Source organism: Lampris incognitus, chromosome 5 (genome assembly GCF_029633865.1).
Source record: "Lampris incognitus isolate fLamInc1 chromosome 5, fLamInc1.hap2, whole genome shotgun sequence".
In the NCBI taxonomy this organism is placed as follows: domain Eukaryota; kingdom Metazoa; phylum Chordata; class Actinopteri; order Lampriformes; family Lampridae; genus Lampris; species Lampris incognitus.
The window spans coordinates 64,970,085-64,983,489 of record NC_079215.1 but is presented as its reverse complement, the minus strand read 5'-3'; the positions used below and the strand labels follow the sequence as shown (position 1 = coordinate 64,983,489).

General features: G+C 40.8%; 1 protein-coding gene across 1 annotated transcript in view; it reads left to right on the top strand.

The window, feature by feature from the left end:
* Positions 1-649: 649 nt before the first annotated feature.
* Positions 650-13,405, top strand: part of LOC130113077 (teneurin-3-like) — a 380,798-nt gene continuing 368,042 nt past the window's right edge. The window contains exons 1-3 of the mRNA XM_056280588.1: positions 650-816; positions 1,974-2,094; positions 9,982-10,052. Coding sequence (XP_056136563.1) covers positions 723-816; positions 1,974-2,094; positions 9,982-10,052 — 286 coding nt within the window. The 5' untranslated portion in view covers positions 650-722. The remainder of the gene's footprint in view (positions 817-1,973; positions 2,095-9,981; positions 10,053-13,405) is intronic.

The following is a 13,405-nucleotide window of genomic DNA, read 5'->3' as shown; positions in this document are numbered from 1 at the left end:
GGTCTGTCAGGTCTTAGAGTCTTGGGTGACTGCTCTGTCAACCAGTGGATCGATCAATTTATCTATCTATCCATCCATCTATCTATGTATCTATCTATCTATCTATCTATCTATCTATCTATCTGTCTATCTGTCTATCTGTCTGTCTGTCTGTCTGTCTGTCTATACTACTACTACTACTTTCGGCTGCTCCCGTTAGGGGTCGCCACAGCGGATCATCCGATGTCTGTCTATCTATACATATATAAATAATATATGTGTAAAAAATAGAAAAAGAGAAACATTCTGATCAACACAAAAACAAAATTATTTTCCTCGTGAATTTCTAGAATGGCGTTGAATAGGTGTAAATCAGGTGTCAATAAAAGAGGTGGTAGAAATAACATTTTTTTAATTTTAAGGAACCTATTGTTTTTTATCTATATATCTGTCTATCTGTCTATCTATCTGTCTGTCTGTCTGTCTGTCTGTCTGTCTGTCTATCAGCATAGTTACTCATCGGTGCAGACTCTGGAAAAGCTCCCACACTGTTTTATCTCTAACACTCTTTTTCTCTCTCCTCCTCTCTCTTTCTCCTCCCGCAGGTGAGGTCCAACCACCCCTTTCTCTTCCTTGTTTCATTCCTCTCCTGTATTTCCTCCTCATCCGTCCTGAGCCCCCCCCCCCCCCCCGCCCCCTCTCTCTCTGCTGCGGCTCATCCCTGTCCATAGCAGCATGCTGGTATGTTTGCTAGCAGCGGCATGATGGAAGTGAAGGAGAGACGTCCGTACTGCTCGCTGACCAAGAGCCGCAAGGACAAAGAGAGACCTTACACCGGTGAGACCCCTCTGTCCTTCATCTCACCCCTTCATCCGGTCATTCTTTTATTCAATCAACTTGTTTGTTTTCTCCTCTTATCATTCCCTTTTTACCTGTGCACTTCCACTTCATGTAAAGCACACTGCATCGCGTTTTAATGGAAGAGATGTGCTCTGTAAGTCAAGGGGGATTGATTGATTGATTGCTTGATTGATCGATTCATCCTTCCCTTCAAGTATACATTCTGCCGTTGTTTCTTCCAGTTATCCTTTTGGCCATTCATTTGTTTTACACATATTAAATTTTAGTGATATGCCAAGACCGCGGACAATACATTACATGAATACAATTCTAAATGTATTCATTAATTTTTTTACCTTATTTTGTAAAATAGGCAGTAATTACGTATGTATCCTTGAAATAGGTCTCCACCATCCACTATATATATATATATATATATATATATATATATATATATAATTTTATAGCTCAAAGTTGTTAAATGGCAGAACAAGCTTGTTTCGTGCCCAATGCACTCATCAGCTGCCTCATATATATATATTTTTTTCTAAATTAATTCACACCTCAAACGAACTGATAAAGTCGAAGCGACAGATTACCTTTTGTTTATTTATTTTTTTCCTGTTGTCATGGAAATAAACATTTCTGTGAGTGATGCGGTTAAAACACTCTTCGAAACCTGCAGACGGAGAGATGGAATAAAAGGCTGGTGAGACGGCTGGGTCGCCCCTGTGGCCTTCAGTGGGGCCCCTGATTTGTCGTCAAAAGTTAATTCGCGTAACTTTGTAATCCAGACAAACTGCACACGTGTTAATTATCCAGTGGACAGACAGCCCTCCCCTCCGAAGAAATCAGAGAGCTTTTGGGTCTTGTCTGCTTTCCCTCCCGCTAGCGTCTCAGCTTTAGACCCCACGATGGGAATAATATGAGATAGTTACAAACTTCCTAAACCTTTTAACGGGTGAGGATTCCCCCCTCTCCCACCCACATCCACTTCCTGTTTTATTTTATTTATTGTCTTGCCCGCTGAAATCTTGGTTTGACTCCTTTTTGAAGTGTTTTTGTGAGTAAGCATATTTTCTCCTATTAATGTGTGTGTGTGTGTGTGTGTGTGTGTGTGTGTGTGTGTGTGTGTGTGTGTGTGTGTGTATTAGGTTCTTCAGGGGACAGTGAAGACTGTGGTTTTGGCTCCCAGGTGCCTCGGGTCCCCACTCAGAAGTCCTACTCATCCAGTGAAACACTCAAGGCTTTTGACCAGCACCAAGACCAGGCCAGGTAAAAACTAATCCACGGGAATCAATCCCGGTTTTCAGCACTGTCCCTCTCCACATATGTTGTGGGATAACACTCCATTAGCAGCCATAATGCTGCTTCTGTGTCTCTGAAACTACCAAAATCGTGTCCGTGTGAATCCTATGTTATTCGACGTCATTTGCTACAGCAGCTGTATCCAGTGTTGTTATGTGATACAACTGTATCCAGCAGCTGTATCCAGTGTATCCAGCGTTGTGATTCACATTTTAATTGATACACTAGTTCCTATTTGGCCGTCTTAAGGTGGCAGCAAACCTGGAAGTAAGGGTTGTTTTTTTTTTTTTCCTATTCACGGACGTCACCGGTGGACACGTTAACACAGTTTTGGCGGTGTTTCAGGGACACAGAAGACGGTTGCTAATGGGGTATTATCCCTACAAAACACACATGTAACGGTGAAAATCCTATCTTCAACTGATGTACTTTTACCTCCAAGTAACCAGATATGCTTGCTCACTAACAATATCCAGGATTTGTGGTTATAAATGAGTCTTGCGTTGCTGTTTTTGTTGTTGTTTTTTCAATGTGATTTGTGTTGTCCTGCTTGCTTTGTGAGGACAACTAAGAATTGCAAAATAGTGCATGCATCCCAACCTGACTTTAAAGTGTGTAAATGTTCAGTTTATTTAAATTTGAATTTATTTATTTAAATTTAAGTTTATTTTTCAGGTTAAGTTTATTATTTAAATTTGTTTATTCACATTTAAACTGCATACATTTCCAGTGTGGTTTGTGTTATCCTGTTGGTTTTGTGGATTATTTAGGTGGAGGACAACTAAGAACAATTCATTGCAAAATAGTGCATGCATCCCAACCAACTTTAAAATGCATACATTTTCACTTTATTTAAATTTAAATGTATTTATTTAAATTTAGATTTATTTTTAAGTTTAAGTTTATTGTTTAAATTTAAGTTTATTTAAATTTAAAGTGCATACATTTTCAGTTTATTTAAATTAAAATGTATTTGTTTAAATTTAAGTTTATTTTTAAAGTTATTATTTAAATTTAAGTTCATTTAGATTTAAAGTGCATACCTTTTCAGTTTATTTAAATGTACATTTATTTATTTACATTTTAATTTAAGTTTATTTTTAAGTTTAAGTTTCTTATTTAAATTTAAGTTTATTTAAATTTAAACTGCATACATTTGCAGTGTGGTTTGTGTTCTCCTGTTTGTAGTGGGGATTATCTAGGTTGAGGACAACTAAGAACAATTCACTGCAAAATAGTGCATGCATCCCAACCAACTTTAAAGTGCGTACATTTTCACTTTATTTAAATTTAAATGTATTTATTTAAATCTAAATTTATTTTTAAGTTTAAGTTTCATATTTAAATTTTAAGTGTATTTAAATTTAAACTGCATACATTTGCAGTGTGGTTTGTGCTATCCTGTTTGTTGTGTGGATTATTTACAGTTTGAGGACAACTAAGAACAATTCATTGCAGAGCAGTGCATGCATGCCAACCTGACTTCATTTAGTGTGCATGAACTGCAACCGTTTTCTCGGTATGTGCAAACGGCTCACGTTTGGTTAGCAGACACACTGCAGCCAGTGAGCTGGAAACAGGTGTCCGTACTGAAACAGTTGGATAAAGATGTCGTTTTATTTACTGTTAACCACGCAACAAATTCTGACATGGTGAGCGGTGCTGCAGTCTCTGTGAGCTGCACCCATTACTATTTTGGTTTCGGTGACCATCGGATCCCCAGTTTGCGACGGTGCTCACCCCATACCGGGGAGCCCAAACAATTTGGCAGCTTTTCACCGTAGTGAAAAGCCACTTGAAAACTCATTATTGAGATCAATCTGCACCTCATTGTTCTGAACCACACAAACACTCCTGACACTTGAGGCCGGCTGACTGATTAACTCCCTGGCCGGGAAATTGAAATGCATCTGTCATTTTTAATACTCATCCCTCGTTGAAAAGCTGTTCTAATAAATTGTGCACTGACACTTATGAGACAGATTCAATAAAGCAAAAAGGACAAGATACAAATAAAAAGCAATTACCAACAAACCGACTGAGGAGCGATAATTAATAGTCAACTCCTTCATTCATGGAATACGGGGAGAGCAGAGGCCATCTCGTTTTTGTATCGCATTTATTTTTCGAAAGCTTCCCCACTTATTTTTCCAGTTTTCTCCAATAATTGGACATGTGCTGAGTATTCACACATCAAACCTTTTTCAAAGCCGTGTAAGACGAATACATTTAGCTACAAGTACTGAAATGGTTCTGTTAAGAAATCTCTAATTAATCCGTTTTGATCAGAGAAAATTAAACCAGTCAACGTCGTCAGGTTTGTAAAAGTTATTTTGAGATCTTTTTATTTTGAGACCTTCATCCGTTGCGTAGCTGTTGGCAGGTGCGGTGGGCTTTGAGTCGGTGTGATGGAAAGGGACCGCGTCGGTCATTGGAGATCGTGTCCTTGCACTTCCTGTTATTTGCCGTCTGAAGTGAAGTCGTGGCTTGTGGTAATTTGCCAAACATCAGGAGACGCCGAATTTTCCAATTTCCCAAATTTGTCCAGAGAACACACTCAGAGCTGTGAAACCTTGGTTTTTCTGTTCAACTCAGGACTCAAACGATGACATCTAATACCCGATATTTTAAACCCACCTGTTTGTCAATAGGATTTTATGAAGTAACGTGAACTTGTTTGAACTCTTGGTACAATTTTTTTTTAATTAACCTTTTTGTTTTTGTTTTTTTGTTTTTTTTTTTGCTTTGTGCAGGATTTTGCAGGTTGCCCTGCTATATTGAGGGCTGTAATGTGTTGCTAGTCTGAATCACTGAATAATGTTTTAACAAGTTATAAAAGCTTAAGAAGCTATGATATGATACTAAAATCATGTCATAAATATATATACATTTATGTTTTATTCATTCATATTAGAAACTTATATAAAAATAAATGTCATAAAATCATTATACATTTTACAATTCCATTATAATTCTGTTATCCTCTTTCAATATTCCATCCATCCGTTATCCAAACTGCTTATCCTGCTGTCCGGGTCGCGGGAATGCTGGAGCCTATCCCAGCAGTCACTGGGCGGCAGGCGGGAGACACGCTGGACAGGCCGCCAGGCCATCACACAGGGCCGACACACACACATTCACACCTAGGGACAATTTAGTACGGGCGAGTCACCTGACCTACATGTCTCTGGACTGTGGGAGCAGCCGGAGGAAACCCACACACTGTTGTGTAAACACATCCATTCACGTTGTGCGTCTTTGGAGTGAGCTCCTCCTCTGTTGCGCTCCCTGACCTGTTAAAGGTTCTTTAGGGAGTTGTTCCTTATCCGATGCGAGGGTCTAAGGACAGGATGTTGTGTTGCTGTAAAGCCCCTCCAGGCTAACTTGTGATATTAGGCTATACAAATGAAGTTGACTTGACTCTTGACTTAAAATACCATTATGTGGTCATGTTACCAGAGGTTGGGACACGTCATGGTTTTCACAGTCACAAATTCTGCGTCCTTCATCAAATGTACTGCCATTTAAAAGTTTAACAACAGAGTAAGAGTTGATGTACTACATTTTCCCAAATCACGAATGCTTTTTAAAACTTGATTCGAAGCTGAATGTATTTATGGAAATGAAGAGTTGGCTGCACAGTTTTTTAAAAAGCAGTTTATCTTTGGATTTGGAGAAGGTTTCAAGTCCTTCAGGCCAGAAGGCCCAAGTCCTCGTCAAGTCAGGACTCACTGGTGTTAAAGTCAACATCGAGTCATATTTCTTTTTCTGTCAGCAGATTTGTGCCTACAGACCATGTCATGACTACAGACCGTGTCATGACTACAGACCGTGTCATGACTACAGTCCATGTCATGACTACAGACCATGTCATGACTACAGACCATGTCATGACTACAGACCATGTCATGACACGGACTGTAGTCATGACTACAGTCCGTGTCATGACTACAGACCATGTCATGACTACAGACCGTGTCATTACTACAGACCGTGTCATGACTACAGTCCATGTCATTACTACAGACCGTGTCATGACTACAGTCCATGTCATGACTACAGACCATGTCATGACTACAGTCCATGTCATGACTACAGACCATGTCATTACTGCATTCCATGTCATGACTACAGTCCATGTCATGACTACAGACCATGTCATGACTACAGACCATGTAACTACTACAGACCATGTCACTACTACAGACCATGTCACTACTACAGTCCATGTCATGACTACAGACCGTGTCATGACTACAGACCGTTTCATTACTACAGACCATGTCATGACTACAGACCATGTCATGACTACAGACCGTGTCATGACTACAGTCCATGTAATTACTACAGACCATGTCATGACTACAGACCATGTCATGACTACAGACCTTGTTATGACTACAGACCGTGTCATGACTACAGACCGTGTCATGACTACAGACCATGTCATGACTACAGTCCATGTAATTACTACAGACCATGTCATGACTACAGACCATGTCATGACTACAGTCCATGTCATGACTACAGTCCATGTCATTACTACAGGCAGTGTCATTACTACAGACCATGTCATGACTACAGACCATGTCATGACTACAGCCCATATCATGACTACAGACTATGTCATGACTACAGTCCATGTCATTACTACAGACCATGTTATGACTACAGTCCATGTCATTACTACAGACTATGTCATGACTACAGTCCATGTCATTACTACAGACCATGTTATGACTAAAGTCCATGTCATTACTACAGACCTTGTTATGACTACAGTCCATGTCATTACTACAGACCTTGTTATGACTACAGACCGTGTCATGACTACAGACCATGTTATGACTACAGTCCATGTCATGACTAAAGACCATGTTATGACTACAGTCCATGTCATTACTACAGACCTTGTTATGACTACAGACCGTGTCATGACTACAGACCGTGTCATGACTACAGTCCATGTCATTACTACAGACCTTGTTATGACTACAGTCCATGTCATTACTACAGACCGTGTCATGACTACAGACCGTGTCATGACTACAGACCATGTCATTACTACAGACCGTGTCATGACTACATACCGTGTCATGACTATAGACCATGTCATTACTACAGACCATGTCATGACTACAGACCATGTCATTACTACAGTCCATGTCATGACTACAGACCATGTCATGACTACAGACCGTGTCATGACTATAGACCATGTCATGACTACAGACCATGTCATGACTACAGACCGTGTCATGACTACAGACCATGTCATGACTACAGTCCATGTCATGACTACAGTCCATGTCATGACTACAGACCATGTCATGACTACAGACCGTGTCATGACTACAGACCGTGTCATTACTACAGGCAGTGTCATGACTACAGACCGTGTCATGACTACAGACCGTGTCATGACTATAGACCGTGTCATGACTACAGTCCATGTCATGACTACAGACCATGTCATGACTACAGACCATGTCATGACTATAGACCGTGTCATGACTACAGTCCATGTCATGACTACAGACCGTGTCATTACTACAGACCGTGTCATGACTACAGTCCATGTCATGACTACAGACCGTGTCATGACTATAGACCGTGTCATGACTACAGTCCATGTCATGACTACAGACCGTGTCATGACTACAGACCGTGTCATGACTATAGACCGTGTCATGACTACAGTCCATGTCATGACTACAGACCATGTCATGACTACAGACCGTGTCATGACTACAGTCCATGTCATGACTACAGACCGTGTCATGACTACAGACCATGTCATTACTACAGGCAGTGTCATGACTACAGACCGTGTCATGACTACAGTCCGTGTCATGACTGAAGACCGTGTCATGACTACAGACCGTGTCATTACTACAGACCGTGTCATGACTACAGACCGTGTCATTACTACAGACCGTGTCATGACTACAGTCCGTGTCATGACTGAAGACCGTGTCATGACTACAGACCGTGTCATTACTACAGACCTTGTCATGACTACAGTCCATGTCATTACTACAGACCTTGTTATGACTACAGACCGTGTCATGACTACAGACCGTGTCATGACTACAGACCGTGTCATTACTACAGACCGTGTCATTACTACAGACCTTGTCATGACTACAGTCCATGTCATGACTACAGACCGTGTCATGACTACAGACCGTGTCATGACTACAGACCATGTCATGACTACAGACCATGTCATGACTACAGTCCATGTCATGACTACAGACCGTGTCATGACTACAGTCCATGTCATTACTACAGACCGTGTCATGACTACAGTCCATGTCATGACTACAGACCGTGTCATGACTACAGTCCATGTCATTACTACAGACCGTGTCATGACTACAGACCGTGTCATGACTACAGTCCATGTCATGACTACAGTCCATGTCATGACTACAGACCGTGTCATGACTACAGTCCATGTCATGACTACAGACCGTGTCATGACTACAGACCGTGTCATGACTACAGTCCATGTCATTACTACAGACCTTGTTATGACTACAGACCGTGTCATGACTACAGACCGTGTCATGACTACAGACCATGTCATGTGACTGAATTTCACGTGTTAGAAGACAGTTTTCTAAGGGCCGGCTTGTGGCGCTTCATAACCTTTGTCTTCATAGCCATGTCATCAGCCTTATGGGGTGTCTTATGACTCTATAACTCACTACAGGGGCTTGTCGACAGTGTCAAAATGGATTATGAAGGGTTATCAGGGTGGCGTGGTGGTCTGTTCCGTTGCCTACCAACATCGGGATCGGCGGTTTGAATCCCCGTGTTACCTCCAGCTTGGTCGGGCGTCCAATCGGACACAATCGGCCATGTCTGCGGGTGGGAAGCCGGATGCGGGTATGCGTCCCGGTCACTGCACTAGCGCCTCCTCTGGTCTTCCGGGCACCTGTTCGGGCGGGGAGGAGCAGAGGAACTGGGGGGGGGTAGTGTGATCCTCCCACGCGCCACCTCCCGCGGTGAAACTCCTCACTGTCAGGTGAAAAGAAGCGGCTGGTGACTCCACATGTATGGGAGGAGGTGTGTGGTGGTCTGCAGCCCTCCCTGGATCGGCAGAGGGGGTGGAGCAAGGACCGGGAGTCAGAAAGTAGGGTAATTGGCAAAGTATAATTGGGGAGGAAAAGGGGGGAAAAATCCAACAAACAAAAAAAAAGAAAAGAGGCTGATGAACATATACATATTGTGCAGGTAGTGTAGCATGTCCGTGGTGGCTTACAGACTTGGGCTTCAGAGGAAATGTTGCCAAAGTTGTGCGTACCTTAAAGTGCCCTCTTTATAGGCAAGTTTGTGCGTTTTATTACCGCTCCTTTGTCACTAGACGGTCGGTTTCCAGGCATCGGCTGCAGCAGGACAGGGGGGCGGTCTCAGCGAGAGGCAGCGGAGAGGAGCGGGGAACATATCACTCCCGAGAAAACATAATTATAACATGGACATTTTATCTCCGGGAAGTGACAGTGGACACCGGGAGCGAGTAGTAATCCAGTTCTACCTTGTTGTGTGGAGCGGATCTGTCATCATGTCCTGTATTTGTGTTGTATTTTGTTGTTTTATCTTGGCTGTGTGCGTTGTTTCATCCTGTTGTGTGAGGCAGCTTGTAGCCTTGTTTAGGAAGGTGCAGTGTAAATAAAGTTTGTTGTTATGAAGTTTGTTGTGATGCACTGTGCGGGAGCAGCATATCGGGGTTGCATGATGTGTGTTGCTTATGTGCGTCGGGCCTTCTTCCCAACCCGTGCCCCTCATTGTTCGTTTTGCTGTATTGATTTGACAGAGCTGACCATTGTCCTTGGTTACTGTTGCCAGGTTACTGTACGGGACAACCAGGGGACACAAGGACATGGTGCACCGGGAACAGGATGATTATACCAGACAAGGTGAGACTCAAACCCACACACACACACACACGACACAAGATCTAGCTGGAAATAAAACACCGTTTGCTGTTCCTCTGGTTTCTGCTGTTCCTACTTCCTGTTTTAGTCTCCTCTGTTCTCCTACTTCCAGTCTGTCACTTCACTCTTCTGCTCGTCACACTCTCCTCTAATGGCCCCTGTTGGAAACTCACATGACTATTATACACATGATTATGATACACATGATTATAATACACATAATTATTATACACATGATTATAAAACACATAATTATGATACACATGATTATGATACACATGATTATAATACACATAATTATTATACACATGATTATAGTACACAATTATTATACACGACTATTATACACATGATTATGATACACGTGATTATGATACACATAATTATTCTACACATGATTATAATACACATAATTATTATACACATGATTATGATACACATGATTATAATACACAATTATTATGCACGATTATGATACACATTATAATATACAGAATTATTATACACATGATTATAATACACAATTATTATACACATGATTATGATACACATGATTATAATACACATAATTATTATACACGATTATGATACAGATGATTATAATACACATAATTATTATACACGATTATGATACACATGATTATAATACACATAATTATTATACACGATTATGATACACATGATTATAATACACATAATTATTATACACATGATTATAATACACATAATTATTACACACATGATTATGATACAAATGATTATTATACACGTGATTATTACACACGTGATTATTTTACACATGATTATTATACACATGATTATTAGGCACATGATTATTATACACGTGATTATTACACACATGATTACCATACACATGATTATTATACACATGATTATCATGCACGTGATTATTATACATGTGATTATTATACAAATGATTATTATATATGTGATTATTATACACATGGTATTATACACGTGATTATTATACAGGATTATTATACACGTGATTATTACACACATGATTATTATACACTCGATTATTATACACGTGATTATTATACACATGATTATTATACACATGATTACTATACACGTGATTATTACACACATGATTATTATACACGTGATTATTATGCACATGATTATTATACACAATTATTATACACGTGATTATTATACAGGATTATTATACACGTGATTATTATGCACATGATTATTATACACAATTATTATACAGGGTTATTATACACGTGATTAGTATGCATATGATTATTATACACATGATTATTATACACATTATTATTACACATGATTAATATAAACATGATATTATACATGTGATTATTATACACGTTATTACACATGATTATTATACACATGATTATTATACATGTGATATTATACACATGATTATTATACACCAACACTTACATGCAATGACACATGCACAGCAGTAAACTACAGCACACAACGATATGCACACACTTCCTGTTGCTCCTCATCTACACCCAGTCTCAATGTTAATGCTCTCCTACAGGTCATCTCACTCACACACACACACACACACACACACACACGTTCAAGATAGGCGCCCTATCATGAACACACGCAAATACTTTTGTGCAAAGATGTGTTGCTATTTTCTACATTTTCAGTTATTATGCTTGAGTTTTTGCCTGCTTGCTTTCTTCCTTCCTTTCTTTCTTCCTTCCTTCCTTTCTTTCTTCCTTCCTTTCTTTTTCTTCCTTTCCTTTCCTTTCTTTTTCTTTTTTATTTTTCTTTCTTTTTCTTTTGCTTTATTTCTTTCTTTCTTCCTTCCTCTTTTTCTCTTTCTTTCTTTTTCTTTCTTTCATCCTTTCTTTCTATCTTTCTATTACTCTTTCTTTCTTTCTTTCTATTTCTTTCTTTCTTTCTCTCTCTCTGTCTAGTCTCTCGCGTGCATGCTCTCCCTCTTCCATACATGGTATGTTCACCTGTCGGAAGTGGCCGTTTGCAGGCGTTATCTTTAGATGAAGACTAAGAGGTGCAGCTGAGAGCTCCAGAGCCGGGCGCCCCAAAGTTCCCCCTCTCTAACCACAGCCTGGTGTTTCAGTATGTGGCTGTGAAGTGGTAGGGTGGTGCATTGTTTTGGCCGAGGATTTTCCCAGAACTGAGATTCAGTGATCGGTACTAAATCATACCGGCCAAAATATGGGTTTGGGTTGGGCACTGTGAGGTGAGGCATTCATCGTGAGGTTTTAGCAAACTGTTCAGAAAGGTCTGCAGTGTGCAGAACAGCTTAGCTGCGTGTCTGCCTAAGGGTTGAATTAACAGTAGGAGCCCGCCGGCGGAATTCAGAAAACATCAGGGGTCAGGAATCTGGAACATGTATTTGTCATTTCATTCCATGCACCTGCGCACATGAAATGAGAGGAAATGTCGTTTCCCCCAGCCCACAGCAGTGCAACACAAAGACAAAAACACATCCAAACTACAAAAAAACTACAAAAACATAAAGAAAAATTCACTGGCCAAGAGAGCAAATGCCAGGATGACTGTCGGAACTGCCGGTCTGCATGGGCTAGCAGTTAGCTTAGCCTGCCCCGCTTCTGCGTCCTGTCAGACCGCCCTGGGTGTTTCCCCCTCAGGTGCAGCTCCAGGCAGGGCCGTGGTCCCTGGACCCACCGGACGCGGCAGACCAAGCTCCCCCAGCCGATCCAGCACCAGCTCTCCCTGTCAGACACCTCCGATACACCTCCCCACACTCCACATGTCACCAAAACAGGCACTAAACGTGTTTGTAGTCTACATGCAGTCAAATTCATAACCAGATAAACACAAACCAAAAAGGAATAGAGTAGATCAGTGGTTCCCAATCAGGTACCACCCGGTACTGCTGGTTTTCTATCCTACCAGGTAGCTCATTACACTCGCCTGTTGCACCAGGACCGAAACCTCCCCGAGAGGCTGAACAACTGGAATCCAGTAATTTATAGGTTAGCTCAAAATCTGTGTTTCTAGTTTTTTGTTTGTTTTGTTTTGTTTTGTTTGGTGGTTGTGTTTCCAGTCAATTAATTGTTTGTTTGTTTTTTTATTACGTATTTTCCATTTCTGTTCAGTTTTGCCAGTTTTTATATTGAGGTGTTGGCACAGAGTAGAAGAAACACTGAAAACAGTTGGGGAAAATTCAAAGATCAGAGAATAAATTGAATAATCAGGGATAACGGTCATATTTTAACGATGATGTTTTTGACTTACGTCTCCGGTTGGAGCATCTGGTCCCACCGAGAGAAAGAGGAGAATCGATCCCTGGAGAGGAAAGGGACGGTTTTATGGCTGCTATCTTTAGGGTT